Genomic DNA, 27,818 nt, shown 5'->3' on the forward strand with positions numbered 1-27,818 from the left:
GACTACTGGTTTATTTGCAAAATCAATCAGTTATTGCTTAATTCCATTATTAAATTAGCTGCAGAAATAGTACAAAACATATAAAAAGGCAGGGTCCAACTCTGACATCATCAAACATCCCAGACACAACTAGTCTAAGATGAGGATTTTGAATTTTATGCAAACCCAAAGTCCAAAGGTTTTGTTATGACCATCCTCACTGATGATGTGAGTTAGGACTTTCCTTTTTAAGACTGTGTAATTTTGGAGGTTGATTTGTTTCTATATTTTTGTTTTTATTTTTATTTTTTGTAGGATAAACTGATTGTTTTTTTTATTGCTCATGAAACACACATGCACACACGCACACAAATACACACGCCCAGTAGACTTTTGGTCATTTTTAGTAGTTTTGATTGTTGAAAAACTAGTATGTGTGCATATATGTACTTCAACAGACTATGGACAGACCAATCTGTGTGTTGTTGTGTCTTTAGATTGTTTTTATAATGGAAATAAAGTATTTGTCTTCTGCTGGCATCTGTCGTGTGATCAGTAAGGTCTCTCCAAACCAAGCTCCCGGGCTCAACAGCCCCAGCCCACCCCTGTCCAAATGTCCCTTTTTAGATAAAATGAACAAACGAACACTGAACAAATAAAGTGTTTATCTGTCTGCTCGTGACTTTGACCTTGAATCTCCCAACGATCATAGACCATGATCAGAGGCCAAGGTGCCTTGATTTTGACCCCTCAAAAAGAAAGGATAATAGTAACACAAGGTTATGAAGAAATACAGTTCTACATTGCATAAGCTCAGAAAATTTGATACAGGAACCAAAAACCGCTTGCATTTTTAAAAAATGAGGTTAAACAGTATATCAGAATCTTAGACACCAAGAATAAAAATGTAATTTTTTCAATGTAGAGCTATTTCTAATATCACATTTACAATAACCAAGTGCTGCCATTTCTAATTTATTTGCCAGTAAAATTAAAAATTCAGTTTCAGTTTTCAGGTCTGATGTGGCACACAGAAACTCAGGATAGAGTAACAAGTACTCAGAAAAGAGATTTGCGCCATATCTCCACTGTTTCCACAGAGAAGGGAGCCCCAGGGAGGAGTGAGCACTGTTTGCATATGCAAACCACTGAGCCGGCATGACACAGAGCCGAGTTCTGATCATTGCAAAGAGAATTTGAAAGTGCTGATTTCATCACGCAAGACCTACTGATCAATACAGACATTAACATTCGTAGCAAAACTGGGAATTTACGATCAACCCATCCACGACTATTCGAAAGTACGATTTCAGCAGGCTACAATAACAGATAATGAATCTTGGCGCAACAGTTACCGCTGTCAGGAGTAGTAGGGTGCTACTCGATGATAAAGTCCTTCCTGCTGTAATTGTAATAAAAGATGGAAAAATTCATGAAATAATCCCTCGTGGGGAATTTTCTGCAGATGCTGGCTTTAAGGTAATGCATGTTTAAAATTTCTTCCCACAATTGTATGACTGGAGAAACAAATTTTATGCTGCCACTGTGATAAAATTTAAACCAATCCTATAAGGGTCATTCTAGCTTTGCATAAAGATTTGCACTATAAATGATTTTGTCATCATTTTGATTTATGGACATTCATATTTGTGTATGTATTCTTACTGATTAAAAATAATATTGAACAGCGTCCCTCTATTTAGCTTATGGTCACATTTGTAAACTAATATTTTCACTATCTAGCTCTAGCCTTCTTTATTTAGATTAAACCTCTTTGCATCATGAAAAGACTAGCTGGGTACCTATAATGGCCACCTAAGAATCTCACCTGTTCTCATGGAATAATGCATGTGATGCCCATGCCTGTAGCCAAACGGGGCCCTCAGCAACATTTTCATGGGGGCCCCATCCACCGAAAGAGTAGCACTGGGACCTTTCAAAGACATCACTGCACTGTGCATGTGAGAGCACTGGTGTGATTCAGCCATAGGCACAAGGCTGCATATTATCACTCCAATGCTGATATTCAGCATAACAGCACTCTTGTGTGATATTGCTTACATGAAATGCAGAAACAGATGACCTGTGTTCTCAGGTGTTGGATGTTGGTGACAGTGTGGTGATGCCAGGCATTGTCGATTGTCATGTGCATGTGAACGAACCAGGACGCAGCTCCTGGGAAGGGTTCTGGACTGCCACCAGGGCTGCTGCAGCAGGAGGAGTGACAACAATCGTGGACATGCCACTGTAAGTGGGATATTTGCCCATTTGCAGTTATCAGAAAAATATCAAATAACAGTTTCTTATACTTATAATGACCTAAGCTTTGGCAACAGTTTATTTAGTTGCCAGCAACATCATGAAAAAGAAAAAGAAATAATTTAAAAAACCAAAAGAATAATGTCACATGAATGGTAACAATTGTGAAAGGAATTTTTAGTTAACCCAAATTTCCTGCACCAGCAACAATTGCCACAGGTTGTTCTGAGCCTTTAGTCTATCGAATCACTCAAAATTGCCCAATGAGAAGTGCTGAGAACAGAAAAATGCGCTTTTTGCCAACTGAGTCTGTCTGCATGCTTTTCCCCACACTCTCTGTTTTCTATCACCTTGAAAAATATGCAGACAAATGACTTTTGTTGCCTTTTGATTGAAAATGACACCTGGAAGCGGCGCAGTGCGGCAATTTGATGTTGCAGAGAAAATACATAATACCAATATGTAATAGTGTACTTTCCACATGTGACTTTTGGATTTTTATTTGTTTATATATTATTGGCAGAAAACTTAAATTAAGATTAAAAGGTGTATACGTGTATATATGCCTTTAAAAAATCCAAAACTTTCTAAAATATGGAACACTTTATAATATTGGTGGTAACTGAGTGAATTGTGACAGTTTGACCAGTCTTTTAACTGCAACAGGTTGATGTTTTTCTAAGACACAACTGGACTAATAAATATAACTTTTTAATATAAAATGTGATTTTTTTCTTTAAATTAGAAACAGCATCCCTCCGACTACCACTCTTGATCATTTTAATGAGAAGCTGCGGGAGGCAAAAGGAAAATGCTTTGTGGATACCGCTTTCTGGGGAGGAGTGATCCCTGGAAACGAGGTAGAGGCAGGTTTAAGCTGCACCCTGTGATCAATTATAACAGGACTATACACAAAGAACTGTTCTCTTCTCACAGCTGGAAATCCGACCCATGATCCAGGCTGGAGTTGCTGGCTTCAAGTGTTTCCTCATTCACAGCGGGGTGGAGGAGTTTCCCCCTGTGACTGACTTAGATCTGCATAGAGCCATGAAACAGTTACAAGGCACTGGGAGTGTCCTGCTGGTGAACACGTTTGGGATTACTGTCCAAATGCACAATACACAGTCATCATATAAATAAATAAATACTGTCTGTCTGTCTGTCTCTTCTAGTTTCATGCTGAGACTGAACTGCAGCAGACTACAGAGAGAAATGGTACTGTATCTATATTTCAGACACCCGTTTTAACAAATTAACATGTGAATGTTTAGTCCAGCAAACATGTCTTTAAAAGGTTAAACAACACTATGTTTTATTTTTTTAAATCCCATAGTCTTATTATTCTTATAAAATATGGAGAGGAATTGCCTTGACAGTCATTCCATTTTTTATTCCAATAATTAAAAAGAGATTTTTACTCAGTGGAATAACCTGACTTAGAAGGATGACAATCTTCTGAGATGTACCCTGTACCTCTTCCCAGAACACCTGCATTTAGACCCTACTGAGTACTCCACATTCCTGCAGTCCAGGCCAGACTTAATGGAAATAGAAGCAATTCAGACTGTAACAGAACTCTGCCTCCACTACCAGTATGACCAGCAGTGGCCTTCAATCATAATGTTATACTAGGTCAAACAAAGTAGCGTTCAGCAACATTTGGTCAACATTGCTTCCTCCAGGGTGCGTTGCCATATAGTTCACTTATCCTCTGCAAAGCCACTGAAACAAATACAGGCCGCACGGCAGGCTGGAGCACCTTTGACCGTGGAGACAACCCACCACTACCTCAGCCTGTGTGCAGAGAAAATACCTGCAGGAGCCACACAATTCAAATGCTGTCCACCAATCAGAGATTCCAATAACCAGGTAAAAGAATAGGAGTCCCAAACAATAAGATCTATTTCAATATAAAACTTTCATTAGAACATACCTGATTTCTTTATGGTGGTACTGGTTTAAGATTGATCTTGTTTTTCTAGGCACAGCTATGGTCTGCACTGAAAGCTGGCCACATTGACATGGTGGTGTCCGACCATTCCCCTTGTACCCCTGACTTGAAAAGTCTGGATAGTGGTGATTTCACGAAGGCCTGGGGAGGAATTTCTTCTTTGCAATTTGGTAAATCAGTCCAAAAAATAAACATATAATCCAATTACAAGTACTATGAACAAAACAAACATAATATTAAGTTATTATCTTCTGAAGATGATGTATTAATCATAATGGATCAGCACCATCATGTACAGATGTTCCCATCATTTAATGGATTCATAGATGACACATTTCTATTGCACATAGTCCACGTTGGCACTCAGACTATTTTAATAATACTGTTGTAATGCATGTAAAATATGATTGCACGTACTTTCCTGGAAAAAAAATACAGTATTTACTTGGAAGCATACGGTGCACAGCATCAATAGATCATTCGCAAGGGTATAGCAGTATAGATGCTGGAATGGTCAAGACTTAATGAGTGATCCCACATACTGATTACTATTATGTTTCTGTTTTTTTTTCCATTTTACAAATCTACTTACTTGGCTATTGAACCAGTAAGATTCCTTTGTTTACTTACCTGGTAATCAGTGCCCTGATATCAAGATCAGGTGATTTAATCAGAAGTGAGGGAAGGTACAAATGAGTGAAAAACTTCACTTATGAAATTATCTAGAATATCAGAACATTTAAAATGGTATTTTCCTCTGACATGCATGTAAAAATTGTTTTTGGTGTTAAACTTTTCTTTTAACACAGGGGTAAATCATGCAGTGAAACATGTGAGTGACATGTTAGGGAGTCAAATGATAATTTATTATTGACACAAAGACATAAAGAGTTCAAAGTCTGACCAAGAGCTACAGTATACTTCATCACTTCTTTGTGCTTCTTCCTGATGTGATCAACTCATCATTCCACCTCCATTGATTCCTCATTCACAGCTCTGCCTTTGTTCTGGACTTCAGCCAGTAAGAGAGGCTTTGAGTTGCCAGACGTAGTGAGACTCCTCAGCAAGAGAACAGCCCAACTTTGCAGCCTTGACCGCCTGAAGGGCAGCCTGGCCCCCAGTTATGATGCAGACCTGGTCATTTGGGATCCAGATAGCCAATTTCAAGTTAGTAAGAAGAATCATCTGCAGTATTCATTCAGTTATGGTTTGTTTTCCCTATAATTAAAACCAAGCATTTCGCATTTTGTTGTAACCCTATTTGGTACAATTTCCTCATTTTTGATATTGAATGTTGTACAGCTCTGCTACAGTCATCAGGTGTGTGGTCTCTCAGTCTCATCACGTCTTCTAGTGTGTGTTAACCTGATTTATAGAATTAAGATGGGTGAAATAATCTTCATGTCGGAGGTCTCCTACATTTTTAAAATTGGCTAACATTTGAAAATCTTAGATTTCCCCCAGGCTCAGGGGATGTTGGCCTTTAATAAACTTAGATTTCTGCTCTCTGTTGCAGATTACGGAAGCAAACATACATCATAAAAATAAGGTAAACCACATTGGTACTGATTGGTTTGGCATCTCAAACATGTTTACGTTTGACCTGATTTATGGTTATCGTTGCAGTTAAGTCCTTATCTTGGCATCACACTGCAAGGAGTAGTACGTGCTACCATTGTCAGGGGGAGGCTGGTGTACCAAGAGGGATCATTTTGCCCCGAGCCTCTGGGGAAGCATCTTCTCATCCCTCAGAGGAAACATCAAGCCAGCTAACAGTAACACAAATCAACAAAACTCTGTGGTTGGAATCTAAGAGGATCATTTGCCAAACTTTTTTTTCCCTTTTTTTTTGAAAATTGAAGGTGTCATTAAGAAAAATTGTTTATTTTAAGATAAATTAAAATGGAAAAATAGAAATTGCTCCTAAAATGAATGAATGAATAAATAAATAAAGGAATACGGTTCCTCTTTCTTTGTCTTAGGCATCTAATGTGTTCAGCGGTGCACAGTTCTTAAAAGTGTTCATTCTAAAACATGATTATTTTCTAACCTGAATATTAGATCAGAAATTTACTTTGAAAAATACCCCCATCCTACCCTATACTACCCTACCTTGTGTATTCAAATCTTGCCCACTTTACAAAAATCAAAAACATTTGACTGAAGGTAAACCAAATATCTTCATATCTACTGTATATATTTTATATTTTAGTCCATGAAAATATTAGTAGAAACATATTCAATTATTAAAATCAGCAGTTTAGAAGACCCAGTAAGATTTACTGTTGTTGATAGTTTATCATCCTGGTTGAAGTGGTGTGATCTAAAGCTGCTGTGTGTATGATCTGGAGTCAATTATTAACATCTTTGCTTCCTTATCTGGGTGTTGTGAAAGCATAACGCTCTTTTACTCATTACACATGCTTCTGTGAGTCAAAGAGACAATCCTGTGATCCTCTCCATATACAAGGAGCTCACTGGTCAGATTGAGTGGTGTGGCCAACTTAAGCTAAAATTTAACTTTAGCTGCTCACTTAGGCTTTTGTGGCTTTTCTGGGGCTCAACACACCAACCCACAATGTCTGTTTCCATACCTCCACCAAAGTGTCTGAAGAAACCTTTAGCTGTTCCACATCGTCTTATGCTTGGACCTGGACCATCCAATGTTCCTGCACGAATTTTACAGGCTGGGGCGAACCCAGTCATTGGACACATGCACGAAGAAACATTTGAGGTAATGTCGCACAACACAGTATAACCTGTTGAAAAATCATAACGCTTTGATGGGATATTTCCAAAAACCAAAAATGCTAGTTATTTTTTTGATCTTGGAAGAATTTTCTAATCTCATTGTAATACTGTATGCATCTGCACTCACTAATTTTCTCATCTCTTACTGATTTGTTTGTCTTTCCATCAAAAATACTCTGTTAAGAAAGTAAACTACTGCATGAGCTCATAAAGAATAGTAGGGGTCAAATATTGTTTAATAAAATCATAATAAAACTGCAGTGAGGCCATTTTTAGTTTTTTCTATTAAAGGACTTAATGAGGTTTAACTGTGTATAAATTTAGACTATAAATAAAAACCAACATATCCATAGATACATCCAGCAAACAAATTCTGAAACAACAAACTCATTTGATGCAGTTAAAGCTGGTACGGGAAAAGTTGTTAAAATTTGTTAATTTTGAATGACAGATAATGAGTGACATTAAAAGTGGGATCCAGTACATGTTCCAGACCCGAAACATAATGACTTTAGCCGTGAGCGGGACTGGTCACACTGCTATGGAGTGTGCCATCTTCAATGCAGTGGAGGCCGGGGAGAGTGTCCTGACCGCTGTCAATGGTATTTGGGGCGAGCGAGCAGCAGAAATGGCTCAGAGGATTGGTAAGACATGGTGCTCTTTTTCTACAATAAACCTCGTCAAAATATTAGAAATGCACTTGTAACCTTAAACTTGTACCTACAGTAATGAATAATAGCATTGAGAAGTCTCTTTCAATGAATAATATGATCCTCTAAAATGCTGTGGGGTGTAAATTTTAAAGATGCCTAAACAAATACAAGTGACCCAAAAATGCCCTGGACAAATATATATACATCACATGTTGAATCTCGTGCTTGTACAACAGGTGCCCGAGTAAACACCATCGTGTCGCCCCCTGGTGGCTTTTTCACTAATGCAGAAATTGAGCAGGTATTAATAGATGACTGATAGTACTGTTCCGACAATTTATTCTGATTAATAAGCATACCTTTTCTGTAAGGCCTTGTCAAAGTACAGTCCAGTGGTATTTTTCCTTGCCCATGGAGAGTCCTCTACGGGAGTCTTACATCCTTTAGATGGCATCGGAGAGCTGTGCCACAAGTGAGCTGCTGCATTCCGGGCTTATGGTCTTGTCAGTAAATGAAAGGTCATAAAAGCTGTGTGCCCATCATTCCTACAGGTATGACTGCTTGTTTCTCGTGGACTCTGTGGCATCAATAGGAGGGGTCCCTCTCTACATGGATGAGCAAGGTTTGTGGACAGATTCTCAGAGATTAACCAATTCTATTCTGTTGTTTTGAGGTCAACATTATTTCATGTTTATATATGCAGGTATAGACATCCTTTACACAGGCTCACAAAAGGTTTTAAATGCTCCTCCTGGAACTGCCCCCATCTCCTTCAGTGAAAGAGCATGGTGAGAGAGATACAGTTGTTTTATGGTGTTTTGCATGTTTTATTATTTACATAAATAAAATGAAATGTATCCAGTCAGAAAATATTCCACCGAAAAACAAAGCCCATATCCTTCTTCTTGGACTTGAATTGGCTGGCTAACTACTGGGGATGTGATGGCAAACCATCCAGAATGTGAGCAACCAGCTAAAGATGTTTTTCTAATTAAAGCTCATTAGATCCATGATGTTCACACTGTGAATATTACTCCTTTTCCCCTTTTAGATATCATCACACAGGACCAGTCAATGCATTTTACTCTCTGAGGGAGAGTTTGGCCATTCTTGCTGAAGAGGTAAGGGAGGTAGAAATAATACAGTCACTCAACAGGTTTGCAGATAAACACTGATTTTCTGTGCTGTATATTGCATATAACATGAAAAGAGAAACATACCTTTGCTTTTTTGAGCATATTGTTTGATTATTTAGTAATTTTTCAATCCACAACTATAATAAAGTAAATAAGTGAGCAAGTACTAAAATATAATAAATATATCTTGTTAATGTGTCATTTGAAAAAAGTGTGTGTATATACTGTATATATATATGGGTACTTTCTATGGGGCTTATATCTTAATCATATTTTAAGGTAAGTTTCTATTTTCATGTTTAGTACTGTATATAGTACAACAAATAGTAAATATGCATAATATACTGTAAAATAATTTACTATAGTCTCGTAAATATTTTTGAATGCATGTCGATTTTCTACTGCATGAAATATATACAGGTATTTAGAGAGTTCAAATGTACCACAAATGTATTTACTTTCTAACTACTGTGTATTGCACATTCATGTTCTATACGAACATTCAAACATGTACGTATTGTGCATGAATCCCATTGGCCTTCTCTGATATAGAATGGATATTTCTATCTGGTGTAGCATTGTCCTACAACACAAGCGTTACATAATAGAGGTATCAGCCATATATGACCCACCACCTTATCGCATTTTTAGAGTCTGGAGAATTCCTGGAAAAGACATGAAAAAGTGGCAGAATATTTCCAGGCTGGTCTAGAGAGTATGGGTCTCAAACTTTTTGTTAAAGAGAGGGTGAGTTGTTTTTTGTAATTTTTTTGTCTGTATAGTCTGATTTGTTACTTAAGCTGCAGTTTTGGAAAAATGTTTGTTCCAGAAAGCAAGACTTCCTACTGTTACCACTATTGTTGCTCCTCACGGCTATAACTGGAAAGAGATCACAAACTACATCATGAAAACACACAACATAGAGATTTCTGGAGGACTTGGACCATCGATTGGCTTGGTGAGAAAAGATGATTAGAACACAAATATATCCTTTACAGTACCACTGAGAAATTTGTCTTTTCAGGTTCTGCGTGTAGGACTTATGGGATGTAACAGCAGCAAGACCAACGTAGACAAGGTGTTAGCAGCGCTGAAAGATGCTTTGAAACACTGTCATAAAAGCAAAGTGTAACATGTTTTCAGAGACTGTATGATGGAAAATATTACACTTATTTGAAAAATTCTATGTCAAAGTTGGAACTGTGTCATCTCAAATTAGCATAAAACAAACACATTTGTAACAGTGGAGTAATGAATTAAATCATTTAATTTAAATGATTACTAGATAGAACTACTACTACCTGACCCCCCCCCCCCCCCCCCCATAAAAAAACAACAAAAAACTAACATTGAATCTATATCAAATGTTTTAAAAATTGTATAAATATGTAGAACAATGCTTGAAGTGAATGACAGACAATATTTTCTAATAAAAAATCTTTTGCCAGAGTTGTGTTTTCATTTTCAGTCTTTTGAAATCATAATAGATTGAATTCAAGCATTTTAGTGAGGTTATTCAGACAGGGAGCAACTTGTGGAAAAACCAACTCGCTGCAATGTTCAGTTCAGGGAAAATACTTGGAAAACATCATTCACTTCTCACCAACCTCTCAAACAAGTTCTCAACATGTGAGATCATTGCACAAGAAAATGGGATCCACCACAGACAACTATGGATGTTATATGTCAGTGCTTCAGCCCAGGTGCCTCCACTCCACAAGGAACCAACTACCTTTCGTCATGTTGATGAAGGAGATGGGACAACAACAAAAACAATTATAGATTCATTCGAATTTTGGTTTAACTTGATGACTCTCGTCGAACTCGTCTTCGAGATTAATTTGTGGTCGACGAAATGTTAACAGAACAATTCATATTGGACAGTTTACTTATGACATTATCGGGGAAGTTGAGCCTTGCAGTCGAGAGGAACGAACCCTCTCGCGCCGTTGCTGCTTTTTGTTTTAAATAAAGTTGTTTTAAAAAAGGTTGCAGGAAGTACGTCATTGTAGAGCCTTCCTGTTGACGTCTACAGTTAAGGCGGGTAAATTTCGGGTCAAGGCAAATTTTAAACCTAGTGGAACCTCTAGTTTGCGCCTCGGTGTTAAGATCCGTGGGGATGGCGTGTAAACGAGGGGCGCTTATCGTGCTGGAGGGAGTGGACAGAGCTGGGAAAACAACCCAGTGCCAAAAACTGGTCCAAGCGTTGCGACGCAAGGGTCAGCCCGCTGAAATGATGAGGTTTCCAGGTATGGCGTTTTTAACCACGTATTTATGTTCTGTTCATGCTTATGGCCCGTATATCGCTGTGAAGTAACAATAACCATGGTTTACCGTGACATGTCTTAATAACTTGCTTTATCGTTAGCGTAATGAGCTTTCTAATTCTTTGGGGGCAGACAGGACAACTACAATTGGGAAGATGATCAGCGCCTACCTGGAGAACCAAAGCGAGTTATCGGACCAAACTGTGCACCTGCTGTTCTCTGCCAACCGCTGGGAACTGGTGTAAGACTTTTTTCTTTTTTTTCTTTATTTTTTTTAAAAATATGTTTGCTTTAAGTGAACGCAAATTCACTAACAAGGGAGTTAATTCGACGCATAAATCGGTTTTCTGCTCTGACACTGCAGGCCTAATTTCCTGTGTCTGTAATAGACAACAGTGACAACCGCTGACGGCCCTGATGTGATGTGTGTGTCCCTCCCCCAAATGTCTAAAACGTCAAATGTCTCCTTAGCTGTTGAAAAAAGATCTGATCCGGTTTGCATAAAGGAGAGGAAAAAAAGGTTCAGGGCACTTGGGCTTGTAATGCCAACAGCCTACCGTAGTAGGAAAAGAGTACTGCAGTGTAGTAGCTTCAAACTTCATGCAAATTACACCACTGATTTAGATCACAAACGCATAACAAATGACAACTTCAGACAATGATAAAGATTTGGTGATTTAAATGTTTGTGGGCGTAAAGCTCATTGGATCATAACTCATTCAGGTTAAACAGTTAATGTTGTAGTCACTCAGATTCTGTCAGTATGTAGAGTAATTTAAACGTTATAATGCAATATCAACCCTGACAATTCCGATTATAGACCGCTGATAAAGAAAAAGCTGGAGCAAGGGACCACTTTGGTGGTAGACAGATACGCCTTTTCTGGAGTTGCTTTCACCAGTGCCAAACCAGTGAGTATTTGCTCAACCATTCAGAATTGACCTCTTTTTTTTTGTGATGGTCCATGATGTGGCATGTTGCGTGTCATTTTAGGGGTTCAGTCTGCACTGGTGCAAGCAGCCTGATGTGGGCCTGCCAAAACCGGACCTTGTCTTATTTCTGCAGCTCAGTCCAGCTGAGGCTGCACTCAGAGGGCACTTTGGTATGGAAAGATATGAGAAGAGTAGTTTCCAATGTGCAGTTCAACAGCAATTTAAACATCTGATGGAGGATGAAACAGTCAACTGGAAGGTATGAAGCCAGTAGGAAATGTAAACGCATCAAGGGTCAGATTATTATATTTACAGATTATACAGATCATTTATATTAATGCATAAACTCCTGTTTCAGGTAATTGATGCCTCCATGAATGTTGAAGATGTGCACAAGGACATTACAGAACATTCTCTTAATGCGGTTAATATAGCTCAGAACCTGCCATTGGGAGAGCTGTGGCAGTAACACTGAGCTGAAGTGAAGAAACTAACATCACAGCTCTTCCGTGTTGTACAGATTTAATTTTACGTGATCTGGAAGCAGAAGAAATGCTTAGACTCATTTCATATGATCATGAGTCAAATTATTGTCCATCACTGACTTTTATTTCAAACTCATTGTTTTTACAGGTTCCATTTTTCACTTGATCTGTATTGTGATGATTCAATAAATATTATTTAACTTCTTGGAGTTGGCAATGGTTCTTTGCATTCAGTTAGTACGACTTGTCCACCTTCCTTACAGGCTCTTAAATTACTTAAGTTAGTGACAAAGTATGCAAGCCATCATGAACTATATTTGTTATGGCAATCTTGCTTTTAGAGACAGGGAAAGGCACCATATAATTTAAGAATACACATTTAAAGTGTTAAGACTTGAATGGAAAGGTGAAAATGTGCATACAGAATTATGTCCTGAGCTCCCACCACAGCTTCCACCAGACTCTCAGAGTTGGACACAGATTCTTTGTGGTTGTTCAAAATTGTGTGACACGCGGATTACACCATCACAACTGGCCCGGCTGGAGTTCTTCAGGTAATATTCCGCTCTAATCCAGAGGAGAGGCTTTCTGCATCTGAACAGGAAATCATCATCCTTAGTTCTTCACAGGGACAGGATCTCAAACTCTTCATCTTCTGAGTCAAAGAACCGCTCCAGCCTTTCTGAGTCTGAGAAATCTGCAAAGTAATTATTGGCAAAAAAGATTTATAAAAAAAAAAAGGGGGGGGGCATTTGGCAAAGAATTTGTTTTCTCACCAGGGGTCAGATTAATGGCATCCACACCAACCAGATGGGAGGGCTGACTATCTACGAGTTCAAACATGGGCAGGTTGTCTTTGTTGCAGGACAGCTGGATGGGAAAAGGGAATTTTAGAAGGATGGTTTATGTTCAGTGGTAACTGCCAAGCAAGTGAATGAATGAAAACACACCCTTCTTATTCGCATACACCAATCATCAAACTCATCCTCTGTTCTGCAGAAGAAACCCTGGCAGAAAGCAAAAGAATGGGAATTATCTTTAAGCTTCAGTTACTGAAAAAACAGGTTTTAGCAAAGGCAAATAATTAAACACTGTGAATTATGAAGGATAAGGGTGCAGTTTACTAAAAATGTGTAGATAAGTGGAAGAGGATCCTTTGATTGTTTTAAAACTTGTAATTCTGCTTCTAAAAACTGCCTTTTGGCGAGGGGGGGGGGTTACATTCTACATTGTGAATTGGAAAAAATACATTTAACAATTTGAGGACTTTCAGGGAATCAAAATAAAGATATCCAAGTTATTAATTTGTTGAAGTTTGTACCACAGCAATAGATGGGTCCAGTTCACAAATGTGCATCCGGCAGGGTGGGTGCTGACAATGGTATGTGTCATCGGGAAATTGGCCATGTTCACATGGCTCCACTGCTGTCTGGGTGGTGTGTGGGTCTAAATAGATGAGCTCCCCTCCTGGTAGGCACAGCAAAAGCTTATTATCTTCGAATGTTCCAGGTATGAACATGTACTGCTTATATAGTTGATCTTTTTTGCAGAAATGACACACCAACATATCCAATGAAGTAATGGGCACTATTGGGTTTTCCACCAATAACACCAAGTGACTGAGGCAGCATGAAGCATTTCTAGGGGAAAAAACAGAATAGCACTTTCATGGTCAATGTGAATCTGAAAGAAAAGACACACATTATATGTCGTATATATGTACGTATACACTAGCAACAATTCAAATGAACCCCAATCCCATCACACAGTCCCTGATGTTTAACATTAGAGTAAGAGAGGAACATGACTTCAACTACAAAAATATGTTCTGACTTCCCAGGACAGTAACTGACCTTCAATGTTTCTATGTAGGCTCCATTTATATCACTTAAACCCAGCCTGAGTGGGATGAGCAGGACCAGGGGTTTCCACAGAGCCACCTCCTCCTCAGAGAGGGCACATGCCCCCTCCAGGCAGCCATTGAGTTCCCCCACCCTCTCCGGTTCACCAAAGACCTCTGCTTTGTCCAGCCAGGGCATACAGAGACGTTCTGTAGACAAGAATAATGGGTCGGTGTTGAGATTCCCTTTGTGGGAGAACTTAAGACTTTCAACAATCATGGTGGAGATCTGGAATAATAGTTCTGTTTTGGCCATTTGAAAATTGTACTCACTGATCTCCTCGATGACCACTGTATTGTCCATGGCAACATGAACTACTAATCTGCTCCATGTGTCAAACACAGCCAGTTTTCTGAAAACAGGACAACACACTGAGCCCCTGTGTAGTGTAGCTATTGTGTTGACATGCTAATCAGTACAATCTAAATACATTAGATATTCACTACTTGACATCTTGAAATAATCCACTTTTCTAGTATCACCTAATTACCAGTCGCTAGAAGATAATCACACTTTCACATTTTACAGCCTTTTCTGTCTTACAATGCAAATGATTAAAAATGCTCTTGTGCATTCAGATGCTCAAGAATAGCAGGTGGCTATAGAAGGACATAGCACTGCCCCCAATTAACACTGTGATAATATCTGTCACTGCATCTGAGTGAAATCATAGTTCTTTAAACGCTACATTAACAGTCATTGATTTTTTAAAATCGGATTATACAGTTTAAGACAAAAATAACCGATTAATTTAGCCATTTAATTAACAAGCCAACTTTTTTTAAGGCTGCCAGTGGTGCGACAGCATTAAGATGCCACAAAGAGGACTCATCTGCTGCAAACCGTGACAAAACATGGCATCACTGGTGTGTATTTTTACTGTTTCTTAAATGGATAACATGGTTGTAACTTGCAAAACATGCTGTAAATATCCTGAGAGGACGGAAAAAGGCCGAGTTTTAATAATCTTAAATGGCATGGAAGGGATACAAAGAAAAACTAGCAACGAGCAACCTTGGCAATGATTCAACAGATGTTGTTGCCTTTTATTTGGAAATTTCTTTGTCCATTCCAAAAATTGGGTAGTTAAATATTGGGGGCAGAGAAAAAAAAGTCCTGTTCATCATTAATTTAAACTGACTCCTGAAATACGGGCATCCAGGCTGTAAGTTAATACTTCCTTTGTGAAATGATGCAATCAGCTTCCAGTTTTAACACAAAATATTTATGTGGCTAATGCTAACTTTCTAAATTTCAAGTATAAGACCATTTAGAAACACAAATATGAGCAATCAGTTTTTATTAGCATGACCACAGCGAACATCACATGTGTTTTTGTATTTGCACAAGACACCACAATGAACAGAAAGCAGAAAAATAGAATCTAGCTTCTCTACACTTACTTTAGAACCTGGGCAACTGTGTTTGGTCCATACCACTGGCCAATAGGCTTCCCCTCCCCAACTCCCATTTGGGCTGCCACCATTAAGAAGAAAAGAAAAATGTAGTCATCCCTTCATGAAACCTTCATATAATGAAAAGCATTTTGCAAAAACTTACCAATTTGATGGATGGAATAATAACTGTCTTTTTTATCAATAAATGCATTGAGAATGCTGATGTACTCCTGTCTTTGTTTCTGTCCTCTGACCCATCGCCAGTCTGAAAACAGAAAAACTGTTTTTAAACATGTTTAAAATGACTTTCATTAGTGAAACCAGTGTCACACACTTAAAGTCTGGCATCGTCAATGGAAAGTGTCTCACCTCTGCCTAAATGTCTGCACATTAACGCCTGCCCCAGAATCATCTGGCCACATCGCAACATACATCCCCATCCTGTATCTGATGTCGGCCCTGTGCCACCTGTGATGCATACGGCAACAGGTGTCATTCCCAACATCAAACCAACGACGAAGAGCTTCATTTACTCACGTGGTCACTCACCAATTGGGGGAAAGCTTTTTCTGTAGGTGAACCAAAGACGAGAAGTGACATCTGATAAAATCTCCTCTTTCTCTAAAGAAAGATCACAAACAATGTTATATGATTATATCGTGTGTGTCTGTGTGGGTGTGTGTGTTTCATATTCAAACCTGTCAGTGCACTGTACTCATTCCCTAAGATCCACACAGGCTCTGTGGTCTCTGGAAAATCTTCAAACTCTCCAAATCGAAGTGTGTCATATGTCAAGGTGGCTGCAAGAGGACCAGACACACCTGTGAGTATATTTTACATCACAGATGAAGTATTACAGTGTTCACCAGTGGCTGGTTAACCAACTCAGAATAATCCGTTGCCCATAATGTAATAGGCTCCCATTGTTTTGCTGTGTGTTCAGAGTCTCATGACAGTTTTGACACTTGTTGGGGAATAAACTGAAAGCAATGTCTTTTGTTGGTGGACTTCACATGTCAAAAATGATAAAATAACAAAAGTTAACTTTCCTTTGACAGTCCTACACAAAAAGGCACGTGGATATTTGCGTAATACTGAAAAACCTGTGTGTTGTGAATACCCCACTTGAGCTAATGCTATGTGATGCTACCTCCTTGTCCAACACCAGACAGGGAACTTCAATAATATGCTTAATATCTATCATAACAAGCTTTAGTTTGTAGGTTCATAAGTAAAGAGATAAAGCTATATATACAGCTATATCTGTATTAAAACGACAGGTAATAAAGTCTCTTCACGAGTAGACACATCCTGACGGACAGTAGCCTCCTGACAGACGTGATGGTGACAGTGCATCGCCTGAGATGTTCGTCTGGGGCACAACATAACGATAATGCAAATGACCCAATCAAAGGCAAAATGCGACTATTTAAAAGCCAAATTTAACTGAAAGACATGGAATGAGTATGTATACATCGGTACATCGTACGTGTAAAAACGCGAATATGTTGCAAGCTGACAATGCGACAAATGTAAAACATTTACCAATAAGAGCTAGCTAGCTCTAGTTAGCATTTAGCTTTAAACAACGCCGAGCTAACCTGAATACAAAGTAATAGGGATTTAGGTTTGATTGACAACTTGATACGACAGAACTTCCGTGTAAAGGCATTGAGTACAGATAGTGAATGTTTCTTCTTGCGGTTATACTCGCTGGCTATGAGCTTAAATTTTTGTTGGTTTGAGTTGCCTACCCGCGTCCATCACGACAGTCTTCACTCTAACTTGTTTGTTGTTCTCTGCGTCTAACTCGCTGGACCAATAGGAAGAGAGCGCTGCGGTGGAATCTGGGAAGGGGCGGGACGTTTTCATGTCGTCCAATCAAATGTAGAAGACGGGGACGAATCAGCATCAGTCGCGAGGAGCGATACGTATAGAGAGTATAGCAGGAGTATTGAGTCATGGTTAGATAATAGAGTGATAGTTCTGTCTGTCTGTCTGTCTGTCTGTCTGTCTGTCTGTCTGTCTGTCTGTCTGTCTGTCTGTCTGTCACCAATCATAAACATCATTGCGAACACACTACCAACAATGATTCTGTCACACGTTTACAAATCTTTTATTCATATACACCATATATTATATTTACTGTCACTGAAGACTCATGAGTTTTCTCAGGCCAAGTGCTCTGTGCCCCACAAAAGTGAAATCATTCCTCGTTCTACTCATTCGGTGTAGTTTTCTTGTAACTTTAATTCTTCAATTAGTGCAGTAAGGTAGTTCAAAACTCACCGTGTATATGATGCATTATATTTTTGAACTGCTTGAAATACATATCTAACTGCTGGTTTGGTTCATTAAAGTCTATTGCACAATAACAGAGCTTAATAGATCTAAATGCCAAGGAAAATCTTGACTTAATTTCTTACAGCTAATTGCATGCATTTCATTATAACTTATTTTCGGCAGTTAAGGTGACACAGCCAGTTTAAAATGTTTTCTACAGTTTACACTCGATAGAAAGCAGGTTGTATTTTTGCATTTATATACGTTTAACATCCTGACGTGAAGTGGTGGTCTTTACACTTGGGCATCAAACACAAAAGCACAAAATAAAAAGGGGAAGTTTCAACCATATGGGTAACTTGATACATTCCCATCAAATGCTATTTTAACAACAATAAATAGATAAGAAGGAAAAGTCAGTTTTCTATGAAGGTTTGTGTGTTAATAATAGCAGGCTCAGTGCAAATCCATGTAAACATAATCCTATGCTGCTGTTGCTGCTGATCAGACTCCAACAGGTGCCTCATAGATAGTCATTTTTCCCTGAGCAGGTATAATACTGTAGTCTTCAGATAGTTTCCAAAGGCACACAAAGCAGACATCAGCCAGTGGGAGTGAAAGTTGGGATCCATGTTGACCACACATTTGGTTACATCCACCTATGGCAGCAGAATTGATACTGTGTGAATTGATACATTTAGTCACATCTGAGTCTGCGTGGGTACAAAAAAAGATACATCTGAAGCAACAAATGAGCACACATTTGTCAAGATAATAAAGAAAACTTTTGTTTAAACCTCAGACATGTCTTTTCACTGATTGAGTTTGACTGTCATCATCTTCCCATGAAGAAATATAACAGTTGGTTTAACTAGCTCATTTGCGTTTTTAAGGTCATTTAATCGCTGTGCTGCTCTTCCTTTTGTCCCACTCCAAATTGACATATCTCAGGGCATTCTTCTGTATATATGTCACTCTTTACAGCAGTCTCATTGCTAGGTCTTCTTGCTTCCTTTGCTTTATTTAATTGCTTCTGTTTCACTTGTATTAACACAGAATTTAACATATAAAGTCTATTTAAATAGCCAGTTTGCCAAATGCATGATGAAGCCAGAGAACTGAACTTACACATCTACTGGGAGAACATGCACACTCCCCATTGAAAAGCCCCTAGCCCCCAGGTGATTAGAACCCACAACCTTCTTGCTGTGAGGCAAATGTACTCTAAGTTTTGTTTTTTCCAATGAAGATACTTAATTCGTCTCAATTTAAGACAGCAATTTAAGAATTTAACAAAATAAAATTGTACATATACATTGAATGTTTTTGAAGGAAAATAATTACTGTAGAGCAGAAAAATGTTGTGTTCTTTAACAAACCTGTGTTACAACTCATGTTTTTTCACAAATGGTTTAACCAAAAAGTTAAATTAATGAGACTGTGCATTGTACGCCCTTCCAGATCTATAATAGTGCTAATTATAACAATAAAAAATAATAACAATAATAGTACTTAAAGCTACAAGCAGCAATAAATGGGTCCTTGCCCTTCTTCACCCCACAGCAAGATGTTGTTGCATTCAGGGCAGAGCCCTTAGAAAATTTCAAGGCATGACAATAACGTAACCACTCTTTAGCTACGCTCACTATTTTAGCTATACTAATGTGCATGGTTAGAGTTCTCTAACCTAGGCTGCCAAGTAAACAGAAACATGATCCATTTAGTAGGTCAATATTTGATTAAGACCTTTTTCTTGTGTAGATTTGTGCTTTTCTCTCTCTCCCTCTGTTTCTACCTGGTCCCACTGACCCACTCAGTTGGTTTTTTTTTTAACTCTATTGTATATTACGTCTAACTATGTGTGTGCTATATTCTGTCCTTTCCTGTCTCCTATCACCCCTTCCTTGTCTTTTACTTAGCTGGTCATCACAGGAGAATTAATTTGATTTAAATTAATAATTTACATGACAATATGTACAATTCTTTTTTTTTTTTTTTTACAAGAAATCACATTTTTCTGTAAACACTTTACAACTATGTTCAACCAGGTAGATAACCAGTTTAATTATCCTAAACTGATTTGCAGTTGATAAATTTGTGCAATTTTGTATCCACAACGCAGCTGATCGGGTTAAAATACAAAAACACAAAGTTCCTCTTACCCAGCCCCCTCTGCGTTTCAACCAGGAGATCAGGCTCTTGCGAACAAACTCCCCCATACAGTCAACAATTGTATGTATCATAGCTGGGTGACCGTGACGGACACAGTCTACTGCCAGTGCTCCCGCCACAGCATACAAAGAGACCACTTTGCCCCAGGTCACACCTTCAAAAAACAAGATATGATCAATAAGTCATCATTTCCTTCCAGTGTAAATGACCTGGTTTATTTGTTTTGTTTTGACAAACATTCCTTCTAAAAATGAAACTAAAAAAGTTCATATTAGAGACAAACCAATGTGAATGTGTAATTTGGTGGGTAACACTGATATTACCTTTATTGTCCACCTATGCGTGTTCAGACTTATCTAACAAATGTGCAAGGTAAAACCATTGAACAATGGTTGCATATTGCAATAACAATAAAAAAAAATCTATATCAGCAGAGACAAACAGGGTAAATCAGTGCAGTGCAAAGTAAAGTGGTGTGGAGGTATGATATCTGACAACAGAAAAGTAAAGAGTACTTGAATACTTCATAAAAATCTTATGAATTGCTTCAAGTTTAAGTAATTAACAGTGCAAGAGTATAAAATAATCAGCAGCATTTTAAAAAAAGTCTACAAGGTGTATTTTGTTTAAAGTCAGCCTATTTACCCTCTTATGACATTTTGTTAAATCTTGAACACACTATAAGGGTCCATTGTTAACATTTTAGCTTTTAACACTTGCCAAACTGCATCGCCAATAAATTACACAAGTCATGTGTCAATCAGGTATCATTTATCATGAATAACTAAAGTAAATGTCTAGCTTTCATATAAAACTGGCAAGAGGAACGTTACAGTTGCAGATAAATGGTTCAATATCCTGTCAAAACAATTTTGTTCTTTTACATATTGTTGTAACAAGGTTACATGCACAAGACCGGTGACATCAAAACCTAGTCTGCAGTGGTTTTTGGTTTGTTGTTTGTTACAATAAACCAAATATTCACACCATTTCAGGAGAACTGGTGACTCACCACCATGAGTCCAAAAGGCCAGAAAAACCCAAAAAGCCTCCATTCTCACACCGAGAAAACGTGGCATTTTTTTTCCCTTCTTCCTATTTTTTCAACAAAAAGTTGGCGCATATCTCGTTCGGTATCGCACCAAATTATACCATAACATGTCTAAATTCTGGGATTCCTATTCTATAACTTTTCTTTTTTTTCTATGGGGGTTTCCGAGATATTGGGGTTTAAAGACCCCCACAAACCCCATATTATCCTATTGGAGATGCCTCGAAAAGGTCACGTTTTTTGACCCCTAGTTAAGGGTTAACAGCCATACTTTCCCCTAGAAACACCATTCAAATTTTAAAATGTAGCCAAATGGGACTTTCCTTCCAAACTCTCATTTAACATTGGTGTCTATGGGAGAGGCTAGAGGGGAGGGAGGGCTTGTGATGTAGAATGTAGCAGGCTAAAAAAAATTTTTTTAAATTTTAGCAAACAAATCACCATATCTCTGCCTCAGAATATATTTAAAAAAAATTAAAAAACATCATTTTGTAGCTCCAATTCTCTGCTACATCACAAACTGTTAAAAACATTAAATTAATCAGCGCTTTGTAAAATGAGCTGCTGCACTGACAAGTCTGCTCACTTCTGCCATCACTCCCATATTAAATGCAAAGGGGAAATCTTTGAAAACTGAAAAAGGATTTGTTTTTAACTTGTCGTTTCTCCTACGTTTTAAGCTAATTTTACAAACTTCCATAAGCATATATTTTAATGGATGTTCTCTTAGCACACAAACTGTCAGAGCTACTTTAATCTCAAATACATACGGATACACAGATACTTACTATATAATGTGAGCTGTTTTCCCTCATATTAAATCCGAACATATAAACTTAATGGTAAAACATGGTTCCAAAATGGTAGTTTTGGCTCGTTCATCTTATTTAAAGTAGAAAATGTTGGGTGAAATAAAAAAAAAAGAGGGAAGTCAATAATCGCAGAAACAATTTCTCCTTCATTTGAACACAACTATGCAGATTTTTCTTTGCATTAGAATAAATAACTTAACTCAAATATTAGAGAATATTTTTAAATCAGTATACCGATGCCGGTGTGAACAAAACATAGATTTTCCCCTTCATTTGCCTGATTTACAGCTAAGAATATTTTGACGTGGACCCACCTGTGGAGAAAATGTCTGCTGCTACAGCCAGAAAAGCATCAGACATAATGCTCTCTGATGCCACCGTGATGTTGAGCTGCCGGGCTACGTTACAGTAAACATTTGGCCGAAGATACTCCAACTCAGCACCTGGTCAACACACAGAATATCCTTAAAAATCAATCCACAAAATATGACAGTCTGTACAGCAGCTTGCTTTGCCTGTATGATAGACAATATAGCACACACTCATTAAACTAACATAAATTGTAACTGTCATTAAGTGAGAATGGGTCAAAAACAGTGAGAAGAAGAAGTGAAGTGTGAAATGGTGACTAGTGGAAGAAGGAAGCAGGGAGGGGAGCTGTTGACTTGTCCATGCTGTATCCTGCCTCTTGCATGAAGGCAGCTTGGATAGGCTCCAGGAGCCTCATCCCACCCCTGTTACTCTATTAAAGGAGAGGCAGTAGAAGATCAATCAATGGATTGTAATAATTGCAATTACCAACAGAAACTCAAAAATCTGTTGTCACAATAGGAGAAAAATGTGGGCCTAATCAAATCAAAGTTCTTAATCTTAAGGGATAAAGACTTACCTATTTGCTGCTATCCATCCATACCTTACGATGCATATGAATGTTGAGGTGTTCATTTTTAGGGATTAATTTACCGGTAATCTATCAATTTTACTGGATGTACTTTTTCTCTTATTTTGGTTTTACTGTACGGGAGGCTGACTCCACCTCTACTTTTAAGATTAGACTTAAGACCTTCCTTTTTGAAAAAGCTTATTTTCGCTAATTCTGTAGTTCCAGTAATTATCCTAGACATAATTATTATATTTAGACTGAGGGTCATCTAATTATTATGTTAACATCTTAGTTATGCTGCTATAGGCCGAGGCTGCCGGGGTAAAGAATCATAATCACCTGACAGGCCTCTGTCACCCCACTGGGTCATGGTCTCTCCTCTATCTCTCCTCTCCTCTCCTCTCCTCTCCTCTCCTCTCCTCTCCTCTCCTCTCCTCTCCTCTCTCCTCTCCTCTCCTCTCCTCTCCTCTCTCCTCTCCTCTCCTCCTCTCCTCTCCTCTCCTCTCCTCTCCTCTCTCTTCCCCCATCTATTTTCTTTGTTTTTCAGTGCGGGTGGTGTTTGGGAGGATTGGCGTCCTCTGAGAAGTCGCCTCCGTCTATCCGCCAAGGTGTGCGGATAGTACTGCCGAGGGGAGCGTCAGTTTGGAGGCGGTCTTCCTGGCCGTGGCGGAGCAGGTGGGACACAATAGTCTGTCCTTTGCTTCCCGCATGAATAAGGCTGTCATTGTTTTTCTGAGGTCAGAACCAGTTAGTGCAGAGTGGCGTCTTTATCTGGGACCTGCTGGTGCAGGTGTCTGCACTATCGGTGCTCTCTGTGCAGATCACTGTGTCTGGGGTCCCATCGTATATTCTGAATGAGCTGCTGGTAACAGAGCCCTGCAGGTATGGGAAGATGGCCAGCGTAATTAAAACGGTGAACTTAGGGTGTAAAGACCCTAAACTGAGGCACGTCCAGTCTCTAAGGAGGCAAGTTTTGATGTTCTTGGACTTCTTGTCCTTTAGAGTCAGACATGGCCATGGCCATCATCAGCCCACATGAAGTCTTTAGAGTGTGGAGATGTTGGACATAAACGGCTCACTTGTCCCCATAAACAGCCAGCGGCTCCACTTGCTGCCGCCGCGTGATGAGTTTAAACGATTCAGGTTAAAAAAAGCACATAACTACACTTATGAAGGAGAAAACAGGTAAAACAAAGTCCAAAATCTCATGTTCATGCATCACATGGTGGATTCTTCATCTCTGTTTGTGCTGTTCCTCCTTTCTGTTTCATCTTTTCTATTGAACACCTCTGTGCAGAACATCATCCATAGGGACGTTGGACATCACAGACAGTGACCCCAACTCTGGTTACTGGCTCCAGGAGAAGAGGATTGAGCTGAGCACCTTCCTGAGGGAGTGAATGAAGGTAAGATCGCGCATCCTCCACCTGGAGGAGATGGACGCTCCAAGCTCTTTCATTTTCAACCTGGAGAGGTCGGTGGCCAGGAGGAAGTAGATGGCCTGCCTTCACCTCCCTGTGGGCAGAATTACAACAGTCCCGGAGAAAATGAGAACCCACGCCAGGCTTTTCTATGGGGTGGAGCGTTGCAGCTTGCAGAGTCGTGAGGAACTCCTGGAGGGCCTCCCTCAGCTCAGCCCAGAGGAGAAGACCTCCCTTGACTGCAAACTGACCCTAGAGGAACTGACAGTCGCAGTCAATTAGATGACTTTACAACAGGCACCAGGCATCAACGGGCTCTCCACAGACTTTTGAAAACCTTTTTGGCCACTGCTTCGCAGAGACTTAACACTCTGTGCTTTTGGAGTCTCTGGCATCAGGAACTCTCCTGGTCTCTGTCAACGGCCTGTCCTCTCTTTGTGGCCAAAGAAGGGGAACTTGGCACAGCTGAGGAGCTGGAGGCCAGTGGCCCTCCTCTGTACAGATTATAAAGTTCTGAAGGGAGTTCTGGAGAACATTGTAGGTATTGTGTGCCAAAGAGGTCAGTAAGGGACACTATTTTTTAAATAAGAGACATAATTGAACCGTAAATATTTTAATGTGGATATGGGGATTCTTTTACTGGACCAGGAGAAGGCTTTTGACAGGGTAGACCACTCTTATCTATTTTCGGTGTTGAGGACTTTTGGTTTTGGTGAAAGGTTTTATTCATGGGTTACTTTGTTGTACCAGCTGGCTAGCTACAGCTCGGCTGCTGCTGAGGAGCGGCGGCCAGCTGGGTCTTGACAAGCAGCTCTTCCTCGTCGACCAAGGCCGTGGTGATATCACGGGCCTCGGCCCTTTCTATTCTTCAGTGCTACAGGCCTGGATGATCTTTAAGGTTAAACGGACAGCGGATGCGATCCCAGGTCTCAGGAGCCACTGTCGATCAGATTGCTCGAGAGGGTATTGGCTGAAGTCCGTGCTCGCCTGCCGGCCCATTGGAGATCCTACATGGACAATTGCACCCACTGTGAACAGTGACTTGATGGAGGAGAGTACAGTTTCCCTACGTTATCCATCGCTCCGGCTGTGGGGGACTGGCAAGAGGGAGGAGGACAGATCCTGCCTTTTTCCACCTCAAAGCTTGACACTTTTCAGGCTGCTGGGAAAAAAATCATGCTTTTGAACCTGGCCCCACTGTCGGGGTACAGGGAGTCAAGGTGGACCAAGTTCTTGGGTCCAGATGTTTCCCCAAAGGGCAGCTGGAGGTGCCTCTATAAGCTTCCCATTGAAAAACGAACCGCTGACCTCCAGTGGAGGGTCATACACTGGGCAAAAGCCACAAACAGGTACGGGACACATTTTGATCCAGAAATGATGAAGGATGAAGGGTGTAGAGGTGTGGAGCCAGTAGCCATGTTGGAGAAAATGGTGAAAGTTTGACTGAGAGTGGAACACACCTATTTTCTGTTGACAAATAATGTTGAAGCTTTCATAAATAAATGGGCCCTTGGAGGAGGGGCACTGTGCTTTGTAGGGGAGCAGGGACAGCTCTTTTCCTTTTAAGTCAGGTATTGATTGATGGTTTGTTCTCTAGTTTGTGTTTTTTTATCCAATGAAAATGTGAGGATAACCAGTTTTTTGTTAACCTCACTGAGTTGATCAGTGATGATGATATATCTATTGTAGTTTTTCTGATTTCTCTCCCTCCCTCGGTATCCAGCTACAGGTATCACCGCCTTCATAGCTGTATACTGACCTGCCGACCTCTGACCCTGCTGACCCACTCTACTCTTATACCAGCAGCTTGTACTATTAATGTATTTCCCTGATCTCTGCCTACTCTCTCCTCTACCTGTCCCCTCCCTCTTCTCCTCTCTCTTTACCCAGCCCCCATCAGCAGGAGGTTCCCCCTACATGAGCCTGGTCCTGCTCAAGGTTTCTTCCTGTTAAAGGGGAGTTTTTCCTTGCCACTGTTGCTTGTTAGGGGTCAGGCCCTGGGATTCTGGAAAGTGCCTAGCGACAATTGTGATTGTTAAAGACACTATATAAATAAAGATTGATTGATGATTGAGATTGGTTGATTGATTGATTGATTGATTGATTGATTGATTGATTGATTGATTGATTGCTGATTGCTTGATTGATTGATTGATTGATTGATTGATTGATTGATTGAATAAACTACTGTGAGATATAGCAGAGCAACTGGAAGTTTTGTTGTTAATCTAACAAATAATAAAGTAGGTCACAGGGTTCTGCACAGGAGTGATAATAAGTATATGAGCGGTTTGAACCTAACACTGATACCTTCTGTGACTGTAGTGTAGTATTTTATTGTAAATTGATGCAAAAATACAACTAAAATGAGGCAGGTCTGTGCTCATGTTGTGTTTACCTCATAATGTGTACTGCATGTGCGCCTGAGGCAAACGACGATTTCATTTTGCATGGCTCTACAAATCCCTTTTGAAAGCAAATATTTAAATGGTTATGTTGCCTTTCTCGGAAATTGTGAAATCATTTCATCTGCACAATGATAATCTCTTTTTATCGTTAATGTCGTGACATAAAAACACGCACGCTCTCTTGATTAAACCCGTCCCCCACTTGCATATACGTTGATAAATCCAAATGAAAACTCAATTTATCAAGCTTGTGCAGCAGGATTTGAGAACGTATAATAGTTGAACGCCCTCACCCAGCCACATCAGAACCGACGAAACTTCTCCCAGCGTTCCACCTGATGCAGCCAGCCCGTGATCAGCCTTAGACCAGCCGACCCCAGCACGGTTGAGCCTGGAGTGGATGTAGTCCCTGCACAAGGCTTTGGCCTGGGACACGAGCTCCTTGTCAGTGGGTGAGCGGTCAAAAACTTCAGCAGCAAACACAGAAGAGCGGCGCAACATCTCCATGTCGCTGTCATCCGCCACGGGCTGCGCTGCGCACCCTCCGCAAAGGGTCCACTTCTTTTAGTTTGTGCTTGTTGAATCCGTTTCTAAATGATAGGGCGACCTGCGGATATTATCCTGCACACCAAACATGAGGATTACTTTGTGGAAAGGTTTTGATAGTCTGAATTAAATCCGAATGACGCAAAGTATCCTGCAGGATTTAAAAAACCCAGAAAATAAAATCCAGGCAAACCAAGTTATGGATAGCGCAGATATTTAAAATCTTGGTTAGTGCGACAAAGACCTTTTACAAAGATACAAAGTGCACTTACCGAGATGCGACATACGACAGGGTGCATTTAAGGCAGCCAGGAGCGGAGTAAATAACTGACACCTTCTAATGAAGATTTGTCACGAAACAAATAGTCTGACGGGCTTTCCTTCTATGGGCACTTGTTGTGTCCTCAAGAGGCGGGGACAAGCCGACAAACCCCGCCCCGTGTCGTGACAACACACACACACACACACACACACACACACACACACACACACACGCACAACCCTTTTAATCCTCCTGTACAACTATTCGGT

The 27,818-nt window shown here is 39.7% G+C and overlaps 5 protein-coding genes across 6 annotated transcripts; 3 read left to right on the plus strand and 2 right to left on the minus strand.

Moving 5' to 3' along the window:
- Positions 1-1,142: 1,142 nt before the first annotated feature.
- On the plus strand, positions 1,143-6,161 carry zgc:103559 (Allantoinase, mitochondrial). The gene is made up of 11 exons (XM_057038745.1): positions 1,143-1,458; positions 2,075-2,226; positions 2,984-3,098; positions 3,175-3,321; positions 3,411-3,453; positions 3,722-3,830; positions 3,921-4,107; positions 4,221-4,359; positions 5,184-5,356; positions 5,706-5,738; positions 5,816-6,161. Exons 1-11 carry the CDS (start codon positions 1,312-1,314, stop codon positions 5,960-5,962), a joined length of 1,392 nt encoding a protein of 463 aa, XP_056894725.1. The 5' UTR covers positions 1,143-1,311; the 3' UTR covers positions 5,963-6,161.
- A 448-nt stretch (positions 6,162-6,609) lies between these two features.
- agxta (alanine--glyoxylate and serine--pyruvate aminotransferase a) lies at positions 6,610-10,047 on the plus strand. Its single transcript, XM_057038747.1, has 11 exons — positions 6,610-6,923; positions 7,392-7,584; positions 7,830-7,894; positions 7,965-8,065; positions 8,145-8,215; positions 8,297-8,381; positions 8,456-8,554; positions 8,645-8,714; positions 9,381-9,476; positions 9,559-9,687; positions 9,754-10,047. The coding sequence occupies exons 1-11, from the start codon at positions 6,768-6,770 to the stop codon at positions 9,859-9,861; spliced, it is 1,173 nt and encodes a 390-aa protein (XP_056894727.1). The 5' UTR covers positions 6,610-6,767; the 3' UTR covers positions 9,862-10,047.
- Positions 10,048-10,733: 686 nt separating this feature from the next.
- dtymk (deoxythymidylate kinase (thymidylate kinase)) lies at positions 10,734-12,622 on the plus strand. Its single transcript, XM_057038752.1, has 5 exons — positions 10,734-10,978; positions 11,129-11,237; positions 11,817-11,907; positions 11,990-12,187; positions 12,287-12,622. The coding sequence occupies exons 1-5, from the start codon at positions 10,849-10,851 to the stop codon at positions 12,395-12,397; spliced, it is 639 nt and encodes a 212-aa protein (XP_056894732.1). The 5' UTR covers positions 10,734-10,848; the 3' UTR covers positions 12,398-12,622.
- Positions 12,516-17,668, minus strand: atg4b (autophagy related 4B, cysteine peptidase). The gene is made up of 13 exons (XM_057038746.1): positions 17,466-17,668; positions 16,410-16,511; positions 16,261-16,332; positions 16,081-16,179; positions 15,875-15,976; positions 15,718-15,790; positions 14,587-14,666; positions 14,267-14,463; positions 13,975-14,053; positions 13,735-13,880; positions 13,364-13,420; positions 13,190-13,283; positions 12,516-13,110 (listed from the first exon to the last, which is right to left on the minus strand). Exons 1-13 carry the CDS (start codon positions 17,581-17,583, stop codon positions 13,037-13,039), a joined length of 1,293 nt encoding a protein of 430 aa, XP_056894726.1. The 5' UTR covers positions 17,584-17,668; the 3' UTR covers positions 12,516-13,036.
- A 143-nt stretch (positions 17,669-17,811) lies between these two features.
- boka (BCL2 family apoptosis regulator BOK a) lies at positions 17,812-27,695 on the minus strand. 2 transcript variants are annotated; one of them, XM_057038753.1, is made up of 5 exons: positions 27,560-27,695; positions 27,035-27,362; positions 22,344-22,472; positions 20,157-20,320; positions 17,812-18,653 (listed from the first exon to the last, which is right to left on the minus strand). In XM_057038753.1, exons 2-5 carry the CDS (start codon positions 27,246-27,248, stop codon positions 18,528-18,530), a joined length of 633 nt encoding a protein of 210 aa, XP_056894733.1. In that variant the 5' UTR covers positions 27,249-27,362; positions 27,560-27,695; the 3' UTR covers positions 17,812-18,527. The 2 variants fall into 2 exon arrangements, with proteins under 2 accessions (XP_056894733.1, XP_056894735.1); XM_057038755.1 differs by lacking the exon at positions 27,560-27,695 and having other exon boundaries at positions 27,035-27,441.
- Positions 27,696-27,818: the final 123 nt, after the last annotated feature.

This window comes from Takifugu flavidus, chromosome 7, assembly GCF_003711565.1.
Source record: "Takifugu flavidus isolate HTHZ2018 chromosome 7, ASM371156v2, whole genome shotgun sequence".
NCBI classification, from domain to species: domain Eukaryota; kingdom Metazoa; phylum Chordata; class Actinopteri; order Tetraodontiformes; family Tetraodontidae; genus Takifugu; species Takifugu flavidus.

Coding starts and splice junctions, on each gene's coding strand:
- zgc:103559 (XM_057038745.1), top strand. CDS start 1,312: ATGAATCTTGGCGCAACAGTTACCGCTGTCAGGAGTAGTAGGGTGCTA. Junction 2,227..2,983: donor ACAATCGTGGACATGCCACT/GTAAGTGGGATA, acceptor TCTTTAAATTAG/AAACAGCATCCCTCCGACTA. Junction 3,454..3,721: donor GCAGACTACAGAGAGAAATG/GTACTGTATCTA, acceptor ACCTCTTCCCAG/AACACCTGCATTTAGACCCT.
- agxta (XM_057038747.1), top strand. CDS start 6,768: ATGTCTGTTTCCATACCTCCACCAAAGTGTCTGAAGAAACCTTTAGCT. Junction 6,924..7,391: donor TGCACGAAGAAACATTTGAG/GTAATGTCGCAC, acceptor TTTGAATGACAG/ATAATGAGTGACATTAAAAG. Junction 8,382..8,455: donor TCCTTCAGTGAAAGAGCATG/GTGAGAGAGATA, acceptor AAATGTATCCAG/TCAGAAAATATTCCACCGAA.
- dtymk (XM_057038752.1), top strand. CDS start 10,849: ATGGCGTGTAAACGAGGGGCGCTTATCGTGCTGGAGGGAGTGGACAGA. Junction 10,979..11,128: donor TGAAATGATGAGGTTTCCAG/GTATGGCGTTTT, acceptor CTTTGGGGGCAG/ACAGGACAACTACAATTGGG. Junction 12,188..12,286: donor ATGAAACAGTCAACTGGAAG/GTATGAAGCCAG, acceptor CTCCTGTTTCAG/GTAATTGATGCCTCCATGAA.
- atg4b (XM_057038746.1), bottom strand. CDS start 17,583: ATGAAAACGTCCCGCCCCTTCCCAGATTCCACCGCAGCGCTCTCTTCC. Junction 13,881..13,974: donor TTACTTCATTGGATATGTTG/GTGTGTCATTTC, acceptor TGTGCCTACCAG/GAGGGGAGCTCATCTATTTA. Junction 13,111..13,189: donor TGCCATTAATCTGACCCCTG/GTGAGAAAACAA, acceptor ATTACTTTGCAG/ATTTCTCAGACTCAGAAAGG.
- boka (XM_057038753.1), bottom strand. CDS start 27,248: ATGGAGATGTTGCGCCGCTCTTCTGTGTTTGCTGCTGAAGTTTTTGAC. Junction 22,473..27,034: donor GTCGGTTCTGATGTGGCTGG/GTGAGGGCGTTC, acceptor TGTGTTGACCAG/GTGCTGAGTTGGAGTATCTT. Junction 18,654..20,156: donor TGAAACGCAGAGGGGGCTGG/GTAAGAGGAACT, acceptor CTGCTGCCATAG/GTGGATGTAACCAAATGTGT.